Genomic DNA, 22,606 nt, shown 5'->3' with positions numbered 1-22,606 from the left:
CACTGAAAGAAACACAGAAAAACACAGACAAACTGGTAGAAGCTCTTAAAGAGGAAACAAATCCCTTAACGAAATACAGGAAAACATAATCAGATAGGTGAAGGGATTGAATAAAGTGGTCTGTCCAGGACCTAAAAGTGGAAGTAGAAACAATAAAGAAAACAAAATTGGAGCCAACCCTGGAATGGAAAACCTAGGAAAGAAGTCAAGAAGTACAGATGTAAGCATCACCAACATAATAGAAGAGATAGAAGAGAGAATCTCAGGTGTAGAAGATACCGTAGAAGATATTGACACAACTGTTGAAGATAATTTGAAACATTAAAAAAAACTCCTACAAAATTCAACACCCCTTCATGATAAAAGTCCTGGAAATAATAGGAATTCAAGGCCCATACCTAAACATAGTAAAAGCCATATACAGTAAACCAGTCACTAACATTAAACTAAATGGAGAGAAACTTGAAGCAATCCCACTAAAATCAGGGACTAGACAAGGCTGCCCACTCTCTCCCTACTTATTCAATATAGTTCTTGAAGTTCTAGCCAGAGCAATCAGACAACAAAAGGGAGATCAAGGGGATACAGCTTGGAAAAGAAGAAGTCAAAATATCACTATTTGCAGACAACATGATTGTATACTTAAGTGATCACAAACGTTCCACCAGAAAACTACAAAACCTGATAAACACCTTCAGCAAAGTGGCTGGGTATAAAATTAACTCAAATAAATCAGTAGCTTTCCTCTACTCAAAAGAGAAACAAGCTGAGAAAGAAATTAGGGAAATTACACCCTTCGTAATAGTCCCAAATAATATAAAATACCTCGGTGTGACTTTAACCAAGCAAGTGAAAGATCTGTACAATAAGAACTTCAAGACTCTGAAGAAAGAAATTGAAGAAGACCTCAGAAGATGGAAAGATCTCCCATGCTCATGGATTGGCAAGATTAATATAGTAAAAATGGCCATTTTACCAAAAGCGATCTACAGATTCAATGCAATCCCCATCAAAATACCAATCCAATTCTTCAGAGAGTTAGACAGAACAATTTGCAAATTCACCTTGAATAACAAAAAACTCAGGATAGCTAAAACTATCCTCAACAATAAAAGGACTTCCAGGGGAATCATTATCCCTGAACTCAAGCAATATTACAGAGCAATAGTGATTAAAAACTGCATGGTATTGGTACAGAGACAGACAGATAGACCAGTGGAATAGAACTGAAGACCCAGAAACGAACCCACACACCTATGGTCACTTGATTTTTGACAAAGGAGCCAAAACCACCCAAGGGAAAAAAGATAGCATTTTCAGCAAATGGTGCTGGTTCAACTGGAGGTCAACATGTAGAAAAATGCAGATCAATCCATGCTTATCACCCTGTACAAAGCTTAAGTCCAAGTGGATCAAGGACCTCCACATCAAACCAGATACACTCAAACTAATAGAAGAAAAAGTGGGGGATTGGGGATTTAGCTCAGCAGTAGAGAGCTTGCCTAGCAAGCGCAAGGCCCTGGGTTCGGTCCCCAGCTCCGAAAAAAAGAAAAAAAAAAAAAAAGAAAAAAAGTGGGGAAGCATCTCGAACACATGAGCACTGGAGAAAATTTGCTGAACAAAACACCAATGGCTTATGCTCTAAGATCAAGAATCAACAAATGACATCTCATAAAACTACAAAGCTTCTGTAAGGCAAAGGACACTTTTGTTAGCACAAAACGGCAACGAACAAATTGGGAAAAGTTCTTTACCAATCCTACAACTGATAGAGGGCTCATATCCAAAATATGCAAAGAACTTATGAGGTTAGAGTGAAGGGGGACAAATAACCCTATTAAAAAATGGTGTTCATGGAAGAGCTTGAAGGGGCTTGAGACCCCTTATGAACAACAATGCCAAGCAACCAGAGCTTCCATGGACTAAGCCACTACCTAAAGACTATACATGGACTGACCCTGGGCTCTGACCTCATAGGTAGCAATGAATATCCTAGTAAGATCACCAGTGGAAGTGGAAGTCCTTGGTCCTGCTAAGACTGAACCCCCAGTGAATGTGATTGTTGGGGGGAGGGCGGCAATGGGGGGAGGATGGGGAGGAGAACACCCATAAAGAAGGGGAGAGGGAGGGGTTAGGGGGATGTTGGCCCGTAAACCGGGAAAGGGAATAACACTTGAAATGTAAATAAGAAATACACAAGTTAATAAAAAAAATGGTGCTCAGAGAGAAATAAAGAATTCACACCTGAGGAATGCCGAATAACTGAGAATCACCTAAAGAACTGTTCAACATCTCTAGTCATAAGGAAAATGCAAATCAAAACAACCCTGAGGGCTGGGGATTTAGCTCAGTGGTAGGCGCTACCTAGGAAGCGCAAGGCCCTGGGTTGGTCCCCAGCTCGAAAAAAAAGAAAAAAAAAAAAAAACCAACCCTGAGTTTCAACCTCACACCAGTGAGAATGGCTATGATTCAAAAACTCCATCAACAGCAGATGCTGGCGAGGATGTGGAGAAAGAGGAACACTCCTCCATTGTTGGTGGGATTGCAGATTGGTACAACCATTCTGGAAATCAGTCTGGAGGTTCCTCAGAAATTTGGACATTGAACTACCTGAGGACCCAGCTATACCTCTCTTGGGCATATACCCAAAAGATGCCCCAACATATAAAAAAGACACATGCTCCACTATGTTCATAGCAGCCTTATTTATAATAGCCAGAGGCTGGAAAGAACCCAGATGCCCTTCAACAGAGGAATGGATACAGAAAATGTGGTACATCTACACAATGGAATATTACTCAGCTATCAAAAACAATGACTTTATGAAATTCATAGGCAAATGGATGGAACTGGAAAATATCATCCCGAGTGAGGTAACCCAATCACAGAGAAACACACATGGTATGCACTCATTGATAATTGGATATTACCCCAAATGTTCGAATTACCCTAAATGCACAGAACACATGAAACTCATGAAGGATGACCAAAATGCGAATGCTTCACTCCTTCTTTAAAAGGGGAACAAGAATACCCTTGAGAGGGAATAGGAAGTCAAACTTTAGAACAGAGGCAGAAGGAACACCCATTCAGAGCCTGCCCCACTTGTGGCCCATACATATACAGCCACCAAACTAGATAAGATGGATGAAGCAAAGAAGTGCAGGAACCGAATGTAGATCTCTCCTGAGAGACACAGCCAGAATACGGCAAATACATAGGCAAATGCCAGCAGCAAACCACTGAACTGAGAACTGGACCCCCGTAGAAGGAATCAGAAAAAGGGCTGAAAGAGCTTGAAGGGGCTTGAGACCCCATGTGAACAACAATGTCAACCAACCAGAGCTTTCAGGGACTAAGCCACTACCCAAAGACTATATATGGACTGACCCTGGGCTCCAACCTCATAGGTAGCAGTGAATAGCCTATTAAGAGCACCAGTGGAAGGGGAAGCCCTTGGTCCTGCTAAGAGTGAACCCCCAGTGAATGGGATTGTTGTGGGGAGGGCATTAATGGGGGGAGAATGGGGAGGGGAACACCCATATAGAAGGGGAGGGGAAGGGATTAGCGGGATGTTGACCTGGAAACTGGGAAAGGGAATAACACTTGAAATGTAAATAAGAAAAACCCTTTTTAATAAAGATGGAGAAAAAATAATAAAAAATGAGAAAAAATGAAACGATAAATTTTGATTGCACAATTAACAAAAAATAGAATCAACTTTAAGGTTTTAAAGTAACCAAGAAATGATGCTACTCTATATGAGAGACAAAGCAGCAAAACTTCACATAAAAAGCCCTTTTTAAAAAGCTATATTTTGGGCTGGAGATATGGCTCAGTGGTTAAGAGCACTGATTGCTCTTCCAGAGGTCCTGAGTTCAATTTCCAGCAACCACATGGTAGCTCACAACCATCTGTAATGGGATCTGATGACCTCTTCTGGTGTGTGTGAAGACAGCTACGGCGTATTCATATACATAAAATAAATAAATCTTGTTTTTAAAGCTGAAAAATATATCCTGACTCATTTATTTATTTATTTGGTTCTTTTTTTTTTCGGAGCTGGGGACCGAACCCAGGGCCTTTCACTTCCTAGGCAAGCGCTCTACCACTGAGCTAAATCCCCAACCCTGACTCATTTATTTTTTATAAGTGTATCAGTATTGAATCTTTGAGAATTTCATACATGTGTACAAAGCATTTTGATCATATTTGCTTCTTACTCTCCACTAACTACCTGTCTACTTTGACTATCTACTGTAACACCTCCCAACTTCATGCCAACTTAAAAAAAAAAAACCAACTCCGAGATTCCACTTCACACCAGGCAGAATTGCTAAGGTAAAACACTCAGGTGACAACAGATGCTGGCGAGGATGTGGAGAAAGAGGAACACTCCTCTGTTGTTGGTGGGATTGCAGACTGGTACAACCACTCTAGAAATCAGTCTGGAGGTTCCTCAGAAATTTGGACAGTGAACTGCCTGAGGACCCAGCTATACCTCTCTTGGGCATATACTCAAAAGATGCCCCAACATATAACAAAGACACATGCTCCACTATGTTCATCGCAGCCTTATTTATAATAGCCAGAAGCTGGAAAGAACCCTGATGCTCTTCAACAGAGGAATGGATACAGAAAATATGGTACATCTTCACAATGTAGTACTACTCAGGTGTCAAAAACAATGACTTTATGAAATTCATAGGCAAATGGATTGAATTAGAAAATATCATCCTGAGTGAGGTAACCCAATCACAGAAAAACACACATGGTATGCACTCACTGATAAGTGGATATTATCCCATAAGCTGGAATTACCCAAGATACAATTCACAGACCACATGAAGCTCAAGAAGAAGGAGGACCAAAGTGCAAATGCTTCACTCCTTCTTAAAGGGGGAACAAAAATATTCATAGGAAGGTATATGGAGGTAAATTTTGGAGCAGAGACTGGAGGAATGTATATATATATACAGTCACCAAAATTTGATAAGATTGATGCAGCTAAGAAGTGCATACTGACAAGAACCAGATATATGTCTCCTGAGAGACACAGCCAGAGCATGTCAAAAACAGAGGTGAATGCTATCAGCAAACCACTGAACTGAGAACGGGCCCCCCATTGGAAAAATTAGAGAAAGGATTGAAAGACCTGAGGGGCTTGCAAACCCATAAGAAGGACAATGCCAACTAACCAGAGCTCCCAGAGCCTAAACCACTACCGAAAGACTACACATGGACTGATCTGTGGCTCCAGCTGCATATGTAGCAGAGTACAGCCTTGTTAGGCACCAAAGGAAGGAGGAGCCCTTTGTCCTGCCAAGGTTGGATCCCCAGTGTCAGGGGATGTCATGTGGTGTGGGAAGGGGTGGTGGATGGAGAGGCAAACACCCTTATATGAGAAGGGGAGAGGTAGAGAATAGGGGGCTTATGGACAGCAAAATGGGAAAGGGAATATCATTTGAAATGTAAATATAGAAATATCCAATAAAAATAAATAAGGTTTGAAGAAAATTACAGAGTATCATTAATAATGTCAGGGATTGGTGTTTCCTTATGGGATGTGTTGAGAGTCGGGCCAGTTGTTGTTTGGCCTTTTTTTCAGTCTCTACTCCATCCCTGTATTTCTTTTATACAGAACAAATTTTGGGTCTAACGTTTTGTGGTTTGGTTGGTGTCCCCATCCTTCCACTTGGGGTCCTGCCTGGTTCCATGTCACTACTCTTACGCATCTTGACTAAGGTCACACGCATTGACTCCTGGGAGCCTCCCCTATCCCAGGTCTTTGCAACTTCCTAAAGATTCTCCTCTCTCTCCCAACCCCAGGCAGCTGCAGATTTCTATTTATTCCCTTGGTACACTGGTCCTCTTTCCTGTGTCCCCCTGCACCTGATCCTACCTTTCCATTCCACTGCTCCACTCTCTCATCCATTCCCCTCCCTCTCTCTGCCTCCTATGACATTTTTGTTTCCCTTCTAAGTGTGACTCAAGCATCCTTGCTTGGGCCTTCATTCTTGTTTAAGTTCTTTGGGTCTGTGGGGTATATCATGGGTATTCTGTACTTTTTGGCTAATATCCACTCATCTGTGAGTACACACCATCCTTTTGCATCCGGTTACCTCACTCAGGATATTTTCTACTTAGAGAATTCCCCTCCAAAATTTAAAACATCCTCGTTTTTAGTAGCTGAATAGTATTACATGGTATAACCACAGTTTTTGTATCCATTCTTTGGTTGAGGAACATCTGGTTTTTTTTTTTTTTTTCTGGTTATTATGCATAAGTCTGCTATGAACATAGTGGAGAACATGTCCTTGGGGTATGGTGGACCATGTTTTGGGTATATGCCCAGGAGTCATATAGCTGGGTCTTCAGGAAGAACTATTCCCGATTTTCTGAGAAACCACCAGATTGATTTCTAGAGTGGTTGTACAAGTTTGTTGTCCTGGCAGCAATAGAGGAGTATTCCCCTTTCTCCTTAACCTCACCAGCATGTGTTGTCCTTTGAGAGTTTTTATCTTATACAATCTCACTGGCTTAAGGCAGAATTTCCAGTTGTTTTGATTGCATTTCCCTGATGTTTAAGGATGTTGAGCATTTTAAAAATGATTTTTATTGGTTATTTTATTTATATATGTTTCAAATTTTATCCCCTTCTCAGTTTCCCCTTCACAAGCTCCCTATCCCTTCCTCCCTCCCCCTTGCCTCTAAGAGGGTGCTCCCTCACCTGGTCACCCACTCCTGCTTCAGTGACCTAGCATTCCCCTATCCTGGGTCATCAGGCCAAGGGGCTTCCCTCCCAGTGATGTCAGATAAGGCCATCCTTTACTACATATCCATCTGGAGCCATGGGTACCCCCTGTGTACTCTTTGATTGGTGGTTTAGTCCCTGGGAGCTTTGGGGAGTATGGTTGGTTGATATTGTTCTTCCTATGAGGTTGCAAACCCGTTCAGCTCCTACAGTCCTTGCCCCAACTTCCCCATTGTGGTCCTGGCATTCAGTCCAATGATTGGCTATGTACATTTGCTTCTGTATTGGTTTGGCTCTGGCAGAGCCTTTTGAGCATTTCTTTAAGTGCTTCTAAGCCATCTGAGATTCCTGTGTTGAGAATTCTCTGCAGTTCTGTGCTCCATTTTTAAATTGGGTTATTTGGTTTATTGGAGTTTGTCTTCTTAATTTCTTTATATATTTTAGATGTTAGCCCTCTGTCAGATGTAGGGTTAGTAAAGATCTTTTTCCAATTTGTTTTGTCCAATTGATAGTGTCCTATGCCTTTTAGAAACTTTTCAGTTTCACGAGGTCCCATTGATCAATTGTTGATCTTAGGGCCTGAGTCACTGGTGTTTTGTTCTGGAAATTGTCTCCTCTACCAATGATTTTAAAGCTCTTTCCCACTTTCTCTTCTTTTAGATTTAGTGTATCTGGTTTTATGCTGAGATCCTTCATCCACTTTTACTTGAGTTTTGTGCAGGGTAGTAAATATGGATCCATTTGCATACTTCTACATGCAGACATTCAATTAGACCAGAACCGTTTGTTGGAGATGCTTTCATTCTCATTGTATGGTTTTGGCTTCTTTTTAAAAATTCAAGTGTCCACAGGTGTGTGGATTTATCTTTAAGTCTTTGATTCTAAACCATTGATCAACCTGCCTGTTTCTGTACCAATACCATGCAATTTTTATCACTATTGCTCTGTAGTACAGCTCAAGGTCAGGGATGGTGACTCCTCCAGAGGTTCTTTTATTGTTCAGGATTGTTTTGGCTATCCTGGGCTCTTTGTTTTTTCCCATATGAAGTTGAGAATTGTTCTTTCAGTCTTTAAAATATTGTGTTGGCAGCCAGAATACAGCAAATACATAGGCGAATGCCAGCAGCAAACCACTGAACTGAGAATAGGACCCCCATTGAAGGAATCAGAGAAAGAATTGAAGAGCTTGAAGGAGCTCGAGACCCCATATGTACAACAATGCCAAGCAACCAGAGCTTCCAGGGACTAAGCCACTACCTAAAGACTATACATGGACTGACCCTGGACTCTGACCTCATAGGTAGCAATGAATATCCTAGTAAGAGCACCAGTGGAAGGGGAAGCCCTGGGTCCCTAAGACTGAACCCCAGTGAACGTGATTGTTGGGGGTAGGGCGGCAATGGGGGTAGGATGGGGAGGGGAACACCCATAAGGAAGGGTAGGGGGAGGGATTAGGGGGATGTTTGCCCGGAAACCGGGAAAGGGAATAACACTCGAAATGTAAATAAGAAATACTCAAGTTAATAAAAAAAATATTGTGTTGGTATTTACGATTTCTTTGTGGGTGTTATGTGTGTGTGTGTGTGTGCGTGTGATATGGTTTAATTTATTAATTTACTGGGCATTATAAAGAAACCTACAGGTGCAAATGGTTTCAAATTGTCTTGATTTGACTTTCAGATGTCATGTTCTCTTGAACAGAGAAGAAAAGAGGAGGGCAATCACAGTAATGGAAATGACACAGAAATACTTGCACAGTGCTCTTCGAAGCTCACTAAAAATTGTTTTTACTCTTTTAAAACTCTGAGAGGACCTGCATGTCAGTGGGAAAATTATCACTGTTATTTCTTGTTGTTTTAATGTTATCTGCCTATTCATATTGTTTTTTATGATTTTGTATTATTACTTTAAACTTAATCCTAAGCCTACAAGACACATACCACCAGGTGAGAGCAGTGTCACTAGAAGATAGTACAATTAAATATGGTCTTATTGTATAACTCAAAGTAAAATATTTTTTAAATCAAAAAATTAAAATATTGTGTTGGAATTTTGATGGGGATTGCAACAGTTGTGTCAATGTTTTCTATGGTATCTTTTGCCTCTAAGATTATATTTTCTTTCTTTTGTATTCTGTTGGTGATGTTTGTGTCTATGACTCCTGATCTCTTTCCTAGGTTTTCTATCTCCAGGATTGTCTCCTTATTGTTTCTATTTCCATTTTAGATCCTGGATAATTTTGTTCAGTTCCTTCACCCGTTTGATTGTGTTTTCCTCTAATATTGAAGGGATTTTTGGGTTTCCTCTTTAATGGTTTCTACTTGTTTACCTGTGTTCTCATGTATTTCTTTAAGGGAATCACTATGTCCTTTTTAATGTCCTTTATCATCATCATGAGATATGGTTTTTAAATCCAAATCTTGCTTTTCTGATGTGTTTGGATATCCAGTATTTGCTTTGGTGGGAGAACTGGGCTCTGATGATGCCATGTAGTCTTGGTTTCTGTTGCTTAGGTTCCTGTGCTTGCCTCTACCCATCAGGTTGTCTCTGGTGTTAACTTGTCTTGCTGTTTCTGACAGTTGCTTGACCCTCCTGGAAGCCCGTGTGTCAGCACTTCTGGAGACCAGCTTTTTTCCAGTGGGATATGGGTACAGAAAGCTGTGGCACAGGATCAACTCTAGGCTCAGGCAGAAACCAGAAGGCTCCTGCTCCTGACTGCACCTAGGTTCATGTGCCCTGAGGGTGCAGAGGGTACTAGGCAGATTCCTCTTGGTCCAGGAATGTGAGCAGAAGTAGTTGTCTTCTCTGAGCTCTCAGGTTTGTCCATACTTCTGAGATTCCAGCTCTTTTCCCCACAGGATTTGGGTACACTTCTCCTCTTCTTTCAGACTTATTTTCATACAAGCATGTCACATTTATGAAGGTTCATGCAGAAACCAGAAGATGGCATCAGATTCTGTGAAGCTGCCATTTCACATGGGTGTTATCCAGACAATGTTGTTGGGAAGTTAACTGGGGTCTCCGGGAAGATTAGCAAGCACTCTTAACCACAAAACTGTCTTTCTAGTCTATTTCTTTCCTTCCCCTCCTTCACTTTTCCCTCTTCCCCTGTTCTTCTGTTTGTGAGCTCCTAAATCCAATTAGTGCTGTCCATACACACATAGGTGTAGGGTGATCCAATGAAACGTGGGCAACCTATTGTGGGTCAAACCACTGAAGAATGATAACTTTCCTTCCATTAGCAGCCATCACCTACCAAATGCTCCTCAATTAGGGGTGGGATAATTAAAAAAGTTAACTTCAATTATATGTTTATATGTAAGTGTATACATTACATTAGTGTAGGTAGCAACAGGATCCGAAGAGGGAATTGGATTCTCCGGTGCTGGAGATACAGGCTAATGTGGATATTGGGAACTGAGCTGCAGTCCTTTGGAAGATCACCAAGTGCTTTGAACTGCCAAAAAATCACTCCACATGTCAGGAATGAGGTAGTTTTCACTTTTGGAATTATTATGATCCCAGTAGGTACTAGTAGGTATATGTATTTGAGAGGGTTCAATAAAGAAACCACCAAAATGGCTGCTCCATTCAGAGGGGAGTTTTTTTTTTTAATTTTTATTGTGAGCAAGACAGAGAGAACATTCAGAGGCATCTGGAGGAGTCCAGACTAGGGATAAAAACAAACAGACAGGACTTGGCCAGGGCTAGGGAAGGGGAAATAGCAGATAATATGGAAATAGCAAGAATGAATGGCTGTCTAGGAGAAGGGAACCACAAGGAGTTGAGAAAGGCCAGGATACTAGTGTGGAGGTTTGGATTGTATAACAGCTACCTGTGAATAGGAACTGTAGGAACCTGCAGGCCAGTATGGGCTTTGATAGGCTTTGATAGGTATGTGCCAATGGAGAGCCATATCTCCATTCTGCCAGATGCAAGGGAGATAACTTCTAGAAGTCTGGAACTGTTTTACAAATTCTTGGGGAATGCTAACTGTAGAAATTCTTCTACAGTTTAGCTTGAGATGGACCAATGTACTTATTTCTAGACATATGCACTACCCTTTGGAGTTTGGGGAATTAGATTGACTTTTGGACCTGACAGTCTATGAAGTCTGGACTAGCCTTTCCATAGTAATGGTTAGGGATTTTATGGGAGTCTAGGATACAGTTTATGCTCCTCCAGGCAGACAGATGGCTGACATACAGCTGGCAGGAAGAGATAAGTGATGGCTTTAAAAGTTGTGTGCAAGTCATCCTACTGAAGAAATGGCCCTGGCTTGATGACTCTCAATCAGGAAAGCTGGGGCTGGTACAAGCAGGGAGGAGGGGCGTTCTTCACCCTCGGCACATCCTGTTCCTAGGTTCCAGGCATCTATAACTTTCCTACTTGGTCACATAGTGCAGGACTGGGCTGCAGAACCATGTCTCCAGCCTCACTCACTTTCTTCTGTATTGGTGAGTCTGGAGGGTGACCTGGGAGGTGCTTAGAACAGTCCCCTGTGTACAAAGAGATTAAAAACATCTTGTCAGTGGTAAATTTCGGTATAAGAATGGAGTCTATGAAGTTCCATTTGTTGGAAGGGAAAATAGAGATGTGGTATATTTGGTTTAATTGTTTTAATTTGCATTGGGTTGGCCAGGACACTTAAGCATGCGTTGCAGGGCTGGTTATACTTTTCTTCCTCTATACCAGGAACACCAAAGCTTTCTCTCTTTCTTCTCTCTCTCTCTCTCTCTCTCTCTCTCTCTCTCTCTCTCATTCTTTCTCTTATTTCTCTTTTTCTTCTCATCTGAAAAACACCATTTATTTATTTATTTATTTATTTATTTATTTATTTATTTATTTATTTGTTGTGTGTGAAATGAAAAGGATAGGAACATGACTGCTCCTAGATATAGTGGAGAAAAAAAGATTTATTATAGATATGTGGGAGAGCTTAGCCAGGGGCAGGGGCATCTGGGACATCAGAGAGGATGTGACCCTGAGCCATGGGGCGAGAGGGGAAACAGGAAGGTAGAGAGAAGAGAGGGGAACCAGGGGCAGCAGCCGGGGGGGCCCAAAGATACGCAGAGAGATTGGGTAACCAAATGTTCAGCAGTCCACTGATTGTTAAAACCCTAAAACTTTTAAGTCTTAGTATAAATTAGCATAGTGAGAAAAAGAAATCTGAAAACATTTTATTTTCCCATTCATTCATTCATCCATTCATTCATTTTACATCCAGAACGGACCCCTATCTCCCAATCTCCCAGTCCTCCCTCCCAGGCTCCTCCCTCTTCCCCACCTCTCCTCCCCTCCACCTCTGAGAAGGAGAGGACCCTCCCGGGGGAACCAACCCACTCTGGCACTGCAGGACTAGATACATCTTCTCCCATTGAGGTCAGATGAGACAGCCCAGCTGGGGAATCAGGATCCACAGGCAGGCAAGCTAAGCCCCTTCTCCAGTTGTTGGGGGGCTTGCAAGAAGACCAAGCTGCACATCTGCTACTTATGTGTGGGGAGCCTAGGTCCGGCCCAGGCTTTTTCTTTGATTAGTGATTCAGTCTCTGGGAGCCCCAAAGGTTCAGGTTAGTTGACTCTGTTGGTCTTCTTGTGGAGTCCCTATCCCCTTTAGGTGCCTCAATCCTTCCCTCAATTCTTTCACCAGACTTCCTGAGCTCCCTCTAATGTTTGGCTATGGGTCTCTGTATCTGTTTTTGTAGCTGCTGGTTGAAGCCTCTCAGTGAATAGTTATGCTAGGCTTCTGTCTGTAAGTATAACATTATATCACTAATAGTGTCAGGGATTGGTTCTTGTCCATGGGGTGAATCTCAAGTTGGGCCTGTCATTGGTTGGCCACTCCCTCTGTCTCTGCTCCATCTTTGTCTCTATGCATCTTGTAGGCAGGACACATTTTGAATGGAAGGTTTTCTTGGTGGGTTGCTGTCCTTATCCCTCCACTGGGAGTCCTGTCTGGCTACTGGAAGTGGCCACTTCCGGGTCCATATCCCCTACTATCTAAAGATCACCTTTTCAACATCCAATTATTTACCATGAGACGCAGGGGGTTGATTACTAAGAGCAGTCCTTGAGAAACAAGTTGCTTTAAATAAAGGAATAGAAAAACTTACTTTAGAATCTGTTTTTGTGAGTTTGTTTGCTTATTTACTATTTGTTTTAGAGTCCGATAGCCAGGCAAACCTTTTGTCTTCTAGGCTGGAGGCCTAGAAGCTGAAGGTAAGTGAAGCCTGAGACCTGGTTTTTACATTATGAAGAGTACTGAGAAGGCAGGAGAACTGAGAAGGCCTCTGAAGCCTTGGGGGAAGAGCTGGGTACAGTTTGTCAATATTGTCAGCGATCTGAGAAGGATAGAATAGCTAGAAGTATAGTGCATAGTCTAGTTAAAAGTATAAACACTATATGTACCAATTAAAATGACAGAGATATCCCTATTACCCAAGATGATGGTCTCCATGGATTCGCTGGGGGGCAGTGGTCAGTCTTTGGAGGCAATATAGGGCAACATTTAATCTTTAGCTATCATACAAAGCAGGTTGGGTCTTTGAGCATTTTCCTGTAGAGGAACTTGCCCCATATTATTATTTCTTCTTCCTCTTCCTCTTCCTCTTTTTCTTCCTCCTCTTCCTTCTCCACCTCTTTTTTGTTTTCTGTTTTTCCAAGTAAATCTATTTTTATCCTTTGTCTTCATACATAGCCACAGGAATACTGCAAATCATTTTAAAATGCTATAAAGTTAATTGTGATATAAGTTTTTTGAAGATCTCAAAGTTAGAGGCTAATATAATCAATGTCAATTATTAGGTAAATTTTCCTTTTATCTAATTGGAAGAAATATTGACAAATAAAGAAATAATTGATATTAAGTTAATATTTAAAAATGAACATTTCATTTGTTTCTGACTTCATTGTATCCATATCAGATGAAATTGTCATTCATAACTAAGTTTTCCTCACATCAAATTTGCCATTTTATTATTAATAACAAAAAAGTGTATCTTTTTTCTATCAAAATTCAGCCTTTTGGTTATAATACTACCAATTAACCTAGTTTCCTATCATTTATTTCATTGAAAGGTAGGCAGAGGTAAATCCAAATCTGAAATTTAGTTACAGATGAGATTTGAAGAATCAAACAAAAGGTAATCTAAAAAATATACTAATAGTTGACATAAGATCATTAAATTGATCCATGTCTGCTATTGATTAGCTTGAGTTAGACAGATAAAAGCTCTCAACATAGGTCCAAAAACTATGAAACTGCTGAAGAAAAAGTAGAGCTCATAAACATACAGGCACAGCTACAGATTTCTTTTTTTTTCCATCTTTATTAACTTGAGTATTTCTTTTTTTTTTTTTTTTTGGTTCTTTTTTGGAGCTGGGATCGAACCCAGGGCCTTGCGCTTCCTAGGCAAGCACTCTACCACTGAGCTAAATCCCCAACCCCATCACTTGAGTATTTCTTATTTACATTTCGATTGTTATTCCCCTTCCCGGTTTCCAGGCCAACATCCCCCTAAACCCTACCTCTCCTCTTCTACATGGGTGTTCCCCTCTCCATCCTCCCCCCAACAATCATGTTCAGTGGGGTTCAGTCTTGGCAGGACCAAGGGCTTCCCCTTCCACTGGTGCTCTTACTAGGATATTCATTGCTACCTATGAGGTTGGCATGCCAGGGTCAGTCCATGTATAGTCTTTGGGTAGTGGCTTAGTCCTGGAAGCTCTGGTTGGTTGGCACTATTGTTCATATGGGGTCTCAAGCCCCTTCAAGTCTTCCATTCCTTTCTCTGATTCTTCAACGGGGGTCCCATTCTCAGTTCAGTGGTTTGCTGCTGGCATTCGCCTATGTATTTGCTGTATTCTGGCTGTGTCTCTCAGGAGAGATCTACATCTGGCTCCTGTCGGCCTGCACTTCTTTGCTTCATTCATCTTATCTAATTGGGTGGCTGTATATGTATGGGCCACATGTGGGGCAGGCACTGAATGGATGTTCCTTCAGCCTCTGTTCTAAACTTTGCCTCCCTTTTCCCTCCCAAGGGTATTCTTGTTCCCCTTTTAAAGAAGGAGTGAAGCATTCACATTTTGGTCATCCTTCTTGAGTTTCATGTGTTCTGTGCATCTAGGGTACTTTGAGCATTTGGGCTAGTATCCACTTATCAATGAGTGCATACCATGCATGTTTTTCTGTGATTGGGTTACCTCACTCGGGGTGATATTTTCCAGTTCCAACCATTTGCCTATGAATTTCATAAAGTCATTGTTTTTGATAGCTGAGTAATATTCCATTGTGTAGATGTACCACATTTTCTGTATCCATTCCTCTGTTGAAGGGCATCTGGGTTCTTTCCAGCTTCTGGCTATTATAAATAAGGCTGATGATGAACATAGTGGAGCATGTGTCTTTTTTATATGTTGGGGCATCTTTTGGGTATATGCCCAAGAGAGGTATAGCTGGGTCCTCAGGTAGTTCAATGTCCAATTTTCTGAGGAACCTCCAGACTGATTTCCAGAATGGTTGTACCAGTCTGCAATCCCACCAACAATAGAGGAGTGTTCCTCTTTCTCCACATCCTCGCCCAGCTACATATTTCTAAACAGGATTCTAGTGCTAACAGTGAGTCCAACAATAGACCAAACAATCAAGGTAGAATGTTTTCTTTTCCTTTTATTTATTGGAGATTTTATGTATTTACATTTCAAATGTTATTCCCTTTCTTGGTTTTCCCTCCAGAAACCCACTATCCCATCCCCTCTCCCCATGCTTTTATGAAGGTGCTCCCCCCCAAAGCAACCACTCCCACCTCCCTGTCCTGGCATTCCTCTACACTGGGAAATGGACCAAGGGCCTTTCCTCCTATTTATATCAGACAAGGCCCTCCTCTACTACATAAGTGTGTGGCTGGAGCCATGGGTCCCTCCATGTGTTGTGCAGCAGTGTCTTTTGAAATAGTAAAATAATTATTATGGTATGGGAATGTAGATCAGTGGAATGACTTGACTAGCATTGATGAAGCCCTGCTGCATTCCATTCCCAGCACCAAATAAAATCAGGTGTGGTGGTGTATCGTCCCAGTCTCAGCACTTGTGGGATGGAGGCAATCTAATCAGAAGTTCAAGTTCATCTCTTGTCATAGAACAAATTTGAGGCCAGCCTGGGTTGCATAAATCAATTAAAATAGAAGATAATTATACAAAGTAATGCACGTGTATAGGTGTCCATTCAAGGGAGTCTCTAGCCTCTGTTTTTTTCCTCAGGGCTGTGTGTACTACAAGTGATCCAAGCACAGCATGGTGAGTACCCCAAGCCTCTCCAGCATTCGGCTAATGAGAGGTTGGAGGGTATGCCAGGGCTCAAAAGGGATTTGTTTCCATTGAAGCTAACCTAGAGTCTAATTCCCTTCCAAGGCCCACTCCCCAAGCCTTCCCTCCAGGCTCAGCCCAGTTCCCTGGTGCCCCTGGGTCATCCAGTCACTCTGAGGTGCCTGGGGCCTCCAGATGCGGATTTATATCGTCTGGAGAAAGTGAAACCCGGGAAGTTGATCTTCATAGATCAAGACTTTCTCTTCATTCCAATCATGGAAATAAATAATGCTGGACACTACCGCTGCTCATATCAGAATGAGAGTAACTGGTCCCTCCCAAGTGACCAGCTTGAGCTAATTGCTACAGGTAACTGGACAGGGGAGGGATAAGGTACTGTTGGCCCTATGGTTTCGGGGGCTGCCTGGGCTTTAGTTCTGGACTTAGGGAGTATGAAAGTGGACGCATGGTGGGTGATAGACAGTAAACTCCTAAATCCTTGGGTGCTGGAGTTATAATAAGACAAATGAATCATTGGTATTGCTTACTGAATTTAGGTGTGGTATCTTCAGGACAGTCATTAATCAAGACAAACAACATTTTACTGCAATACAAAAAACTTAAAAATTTAGTTTTGGAGAATTTCATGCCTGCAAACAATGAAATATAATCCTACCTTTGTCCATTTCTTACCTCCAACTCCCCTGCCATCCTTTTTAACACATTCACTTTCTCAATTTCAAGATCTTAAAAAAACCAAAACCTCACTATGTCTAGTTAGTGCCACTGATCTGTGCATAGGTGTGGGGGGGCCATCACAGAACAAGATTTTCCTTCCTTCAGCAGCTATCAACTGCCAGCAATTCCTCAGGGAGGCCTTTCCCTCTCCAATATTAAACTGGCTTGATCTTGTATAGGTAACCATAACTTCTGTGAGATGATGTTTACAATGCCCATGTCATTCACTGAAAATATCATTTTGTACTTTCTCCATGCTTTTAAGCTTTTTCTGTTCCTTCTTCTTCAATGCTTCTTTTTAAAAGGGTTTTTAAAAATTGGATTTTTTTTTATATGTCAAATGTTATCCCCTTTCCTAGTTTTCCCTCTGGAAACCCCTCATCTCATCCCCCAACTCCTGCCTCCATGAGGGTGCTCTCCCATCCATCCACCCACACCCTCCTCCCTCCATGCTCTAACATTCCTCTACACTGGGGCATCTAGCCTTCACAGGACCAAGGGCTCTCCTCCCATTGCTGCCCCACAAGTCCCATCCTCTGCTATATATACAGCCGGAGCCATGGGTCGCTTCATCTGTCCTCTTTGGTTGGTGGTTTAGTCCCTGGAAGCTCTGGGGTGTATGGTTGACTGATATTGTTTTCTTCCTGTGGAGTTACAAACCCCTTCAGCTCCTTCAGTCCTTTTACTAACTCCTCCATTGGGGACCCCATTCTTAGTCTAATGATTGGCTGTGAGCATTTGCCTCTGTATTTGTCAGGATCTGGCAGAGCCTCTCAGGAGACAGCTATATCATATCTATGGGAGATGCCAAGAGATGCATGTTGGCAGGAGCCTGATATAGCTGTCTTCTTCAATGTTTCTTGAGCCCTAGGAAACATTTGCCTAAATGTCATGTTTAGGTTTGAGTTTGATGGTTGTATATTCTAAGAGTCTTAAGCAAGCAAAGAAATGCTTCATCTCCCCAGTCTGTTTCCTGTCTTTAACAGAGTTTTCTTTCTTCCCAGGTGTTTACTCTAAGCCCTCACTTTCAGCTCATCCCAGCTCAGCAATCCCTCCAGGCAGGGATGTGACTCTGAAGTGCCAAAGCCAATATAGTTTTGATGAATTTGTTTTATACAAAGAGGGGGATACTAGGCCTTATAAGAGACCTGAGAAATGGTACCAGGCCAATTTCCCCGTCATCACAGTGACTGCTGCTCACAGTGGGACTTACCGGTGTTACAGCTTTTCCAGCTCATCTCCGTACCTGTGGTCAGCACCGAGTGACCCTCTAGTAGTTGTGGTTACTGGTAAGGGGATCCAGATTCAAGATTTTTTTCTTTGTCATATGTGGACATTTCAAGGGAGTCAGAGGTGTGGGCAAGGAGAGCCTCTGGCTCCAATCTGCTTTGGAAGTGTATGAGTGTCCTATAGCTGCTATAACAAATCACCACATACTCTTGTTGGCTCACAATAACACAAATTTATTACCTTAACATTGTGAAAGTCTCAAGTCTGTAGAGGGTCTCACTTTCTATAAAATAAAACTATCAATTACTGCAGTTCCAATCACAAAGCTAAGGTATACAACTGACCAAAGGAATGTATAAAGAAAATAAATATTATTAGCCTCTCAAATGATTAAGTACTAATAAACATGAAAAAGTGTTCCACTAGCACTATCACTAGCAGCATAGAAATGCAGATTAAAAATATTTTTGAGAATCTAGCTTATCCCAGACAGAATAGTCATCATCAAGAAAGCAAATTATAAATTACACGCGGCTGGAGCCATGGGTTGCTTCATGTGTCCTCTTTTTTTGGTGGTTTAGTCCCTGGGAGCTCTGGAGTGTCTGGTTGGTTGATATTGTTGTTCTTCCTGTGGAGTTGCAAACCCCTTCAGCTAGTGAGAATGTGGACAAAAGTGAGTTACTATTTATGGCCATTAGAAATATAAAACAGTCCAAACACCATGGGAACCAATATAGATTTTATTTAGAAAACTAAAAATGTATATCTATATCTATATATCACAGAGACATACACCACTGTTTACTATAACACTGTTATAACAGTTAAGTTATGGAACCAACCTATATATATATCAACAGAAGGATGGATAAAGAAAAATAAATGTAGTTCCTAACCAGAGGGAACTTTTTTGGCCATAAAAATGAATATATTTATGGATATATAGAAATGGATCCAACTGACTGATAAATTAATTCACTCTCAGAAAGACAAATATCATATTTTCCTTCATTTGTGTCTCATAGATTTTATATAGATACATACAATCATATATTTACATATAACAAGAAAGCCGAAAGAAAACTATCTAGAAAAGTAGTTCTGAACCTGTGGATCAATAACTTTTTCATTAGAGGTCATCTAAGGCCATTGAAAAACAGATATTTACATTATAATTAATAACAGTAGCAAATTACAATTATGAAATAGCAACAAAAATAATTTTAAGGTTGGAGGTCACCACAACATGAGGAACTGTATTAAAGGGTTCTCAGCATTAGGATGTCTGAGAACCACTGCTTTAAGGGATGCAATAGGACTAATGGGAGGGAGGCAAAGCAGGGAGAATCTGTTCAAAGTACTCATATACATATATGTATATATGTATATCGATATATACATAAATATGCATTTATATATATGTGTATATACACAACATGGCCTAACATAATTCAGTATAATAAAAATAAAGAAACAAGGAAGGACAACAAAATGTTACAAGGATCTGTGGTATATAAAAAGATGAAATAAAACAAAATGCATAGTCAAGAGTTTACTAGCAGAATGTCTTTTGTTTCCATATTTCTTTAGAAAACTTTTGGTCTAATCAGCTTTTAGCTGACCTGAACCAGGAGGTCATTCTTTAGTAACAAAATCCTGAGAGAGAGGACCAGCAGGTCAGAGAATAAAGGGGATTGAGAAGAGGGAAGATAAGAAACTTGAGGATTGGGAGTAAGATTATTAATAAGTACATACAGTATCTTATATACTATTTTCAGGGAAAAGGTAGAATAAAGTCAGCAGAAACTATTATACAATGGGATGATGCCAGTGGGAGGCTAATTAAGCAATGTACAAGTGGAACAGAGTATCTTAAGAGCATTACAGAGCAGCCTTGTGACTGGAATTTCCAAGTTCTTCAGGGCAAAAATTTAAGTTCTGGGGAACTGAAACTTTGACTCCTCCAAGGCCCTGACCCCAAGTCCTGAGCAGGATAAAGAACTAAGCTCCTTTTGTTCTTTCATCAGAGCCTCTAAGAAAGCCTTGGGTCCATCCAGCCTTCTACATTTTGTCATTGTGTAAAGTTGCCTGAGAAACAATGTAAAGGAGGAAGGATTTATTTGGTTTACATTTTCAGAGGTTTCCATTCATGGTAGTGTGCTTCTGTGTTCCTGGGATCATGGTAAGGCAGAAGAACTTCAAGGCAGAAAGATGTCACAGAGTAAGGTCACTGAACTCATGGCAGCCAGGAAGGAGAATGATCATAGCAAGGGACTAAGTCAAGATATGCTCTTCCTCTACAACATCCCCTACTACCCGATAGCATAGCCAAAAATTGAATCCATCAGTGGGTTAATCCATTGATCATGTCATTTTTGATGTTTCTGGAAATGCTCTCATAGACACAGCTAGAGGAGCGCATTCATACTTTCTTAGGCATTTCTCAATCCAGACAAGTTGATAGCTGAGAACTATCATTTATTGTAAAAATATAATAGTATAGGTACCCATAAAATAGGATCTGAAGGGTTTTCTTCTTTAATCTTCTAAAGATTTATTTATTTATTTTATGTATGTAAGTACACTGTAGCTGTCTTCAGACACACCAGAAGAGGGCATCAGATCTCGTTACAGATGGTTGTGAGCCACCATGTGGTTGCTGGGATTTGAACTCAGGACCTCTGGAAGAGCAGTCAGTGCTCTTAACCACTGAGCCATCTCTCCAGCCCTTCTTTAATCTTCTAAACTTCAACTAATTCTTGGATTTTGTGCTTTAACAGCTTTACTGCCTGTGACTTTATAGAAACAGCAGTCTGAATAAAAATGATTAGATCACTAAGAAAAAGGAATGTAAACATATTAAAGATTATGAGGCACATGACCAGGATGCCTGCTGTGAGATAGTGTCTTCTTGATATGACAGGGAAGCTGTGCCCATGAAATCTCAATGCTACGGTTGTCCAAACAAGACCAGGATAATGAAAACTCCACTTGACATTGCCAACGCGGTGAAATGTCACAAAAGGCTCCACCTTTAGATGGAGAGCTGTAGGGCAATCAGTGGCTGTTGACAGAGGGAGAATTAGTCTTCCCTAGGAACAAACTTCCTGATAGACTATTCAATCTTAGATGGAAATCTGTAAACACTTGTACAGCTGAGGAAAATCAAATGGAATCAGCTTATATTTTTCATATGCATAACAATAATGAATGTCACGAATTTGAGGTGGAGTAGGGGAAACATGGGGTGAATTGGAGAAGGAAAAGTACAGGTTAGAAATGATGTAAGTACAGTATATATATTATATATACACACATACATATATGTATATATATGTATAAATATATATGACATTCTCAGAAGATTAAATAAAAAATAAATGAATATATAACATAGCAACCATTATTTGGGCTCATGAATTACTGGGATAGTTCCTTTTGGTTTTGTCTTCACAGTATTTTATTTTTTTCTATTTTTAAAATTTTATGTTTAAAATCAGGGTGGGATGTACCTCACACTGGTTTGAATTTGTTATGTTCAAACCAAGGAGGATAACATTGAACTTCTGATTACTGGGACTACAGGCTTGAGCTACTCTGTGGTTCATGTGGCAGGGATAGGGTCCAGGACATTTTGCATACTAAGCAAACAGTATCCCAACTGAGTCACATTTTCAATCAACATTCTGACTTTTCAATTTTCATTTTCGTATAGAATAGAAACTAGAAAACATTACTTAAAAACTGAGAGTCTGAAATGTGATGAGTTATAAGAATGGTTTAAAATAATGAATGAAATGCATCTCAGTGGTAGGGCACATCCTCAGCATGCACAAGGCACCCAGATTCAATTCCAAGTACCAAAAAAATGAATGAATAAATTTTATTTATTTTATAAATAATAAAATATAATTATATAATAATATATGCTATAATATATAATTATATTTATTATAAATAATGAAAAGGACTATCACATACTCTTCTGCTCCAAAACTCAGAATACTGTATACTATTTTAAGTCTTTATCTCATCTCCCATTGCATACTCCTTCGCATCTGTGATTTCTGATGCATTTCCAAAACTTTCCCCATGGTTCTCGTCTCCACATCTAATTCCTGGGGACAAGTACCAGGAAAGTGACAAATGACAAGTGAGGGTATTGGAGACAAGATTCTTGGAAGAAAAAGATAGGAAAGCAGTTGTAGAGTGTACCAAGGAGCATTTCCAGCTACTCAGCAATGGAAGCTTCTTCATATTCACTTGCTTTGTGAGAAAAATCAAGTCACAGAGATGTTTCATTATTTTCTTAGAACCCATAGTTAACCAATAGAGTATTGACATCTCTCCTTTTATGATTTCTCAGGACCCTCTGCCACTCCCAGCCAGGTACCCAAAGAGGTACCATCTCCTGTGACAGGTGAGTTCAGTAGATTCTGTTGTCTAGGAATGAAGTTCTACTACAAATGTGCCTGAAAATATAGTCCCTATCCTCAAGCTGTATACTCACAGACTTAATGGGTTCAAGAAACATTTTTTTTTGTAAAAACAATAGACAATTTCATATGAAGACATTGTGTTTAG

At 40.6% G+C, this 22,606-nt stretch overlaps 1 protein-coding gene across 1 annotated transcript in view; it reads left to right on the top strand.

Annotated features, from left to right (window-relative positions):
* The window catches only part of Gp6 (glycoprotein VI platelet), a 38,242-nt gene that overhangs the window by 2,043 nt on the left and 13,593 nt on the right, over positions 1-22,606 (top strand). The window contains exons 2-4 of the mRNA XM_032895212.1: positions 16,141-16,423; positions 17,797-18,081; positions 22,389-22,442. Of these exons, the coding sequence (XP_032751103.1) occupies positions 16,141-16,423; positions 17,797-18,081; positions 22,389-22,442 (622 nt within the window). The remainder of the gene's footprint in view (positions 1-16,140; positions 16,424-17,796; positions 18,082-22,388; positions 22,443-22,606) is intronic.

Source organism: Rattus rattus, chromosome 2 (genome assembly GCF_011064425.1).
Source record: "Rattus rattus isolate New Zealand chromosome 2, Rrattus_CSIRO_v1, whole genome shotgun sequence".
Lineage (NCBI taxonomy): Eukaryota > Metazoa > Chordata > Mammalia > Rodentia > Muridae > Rattus > Rattus rattus.
The sequence above is the reverse complement of the archived record's forward strand: the minus strand, read 5'-3'. Positions and strand labels throughout refer to the sequence as shown.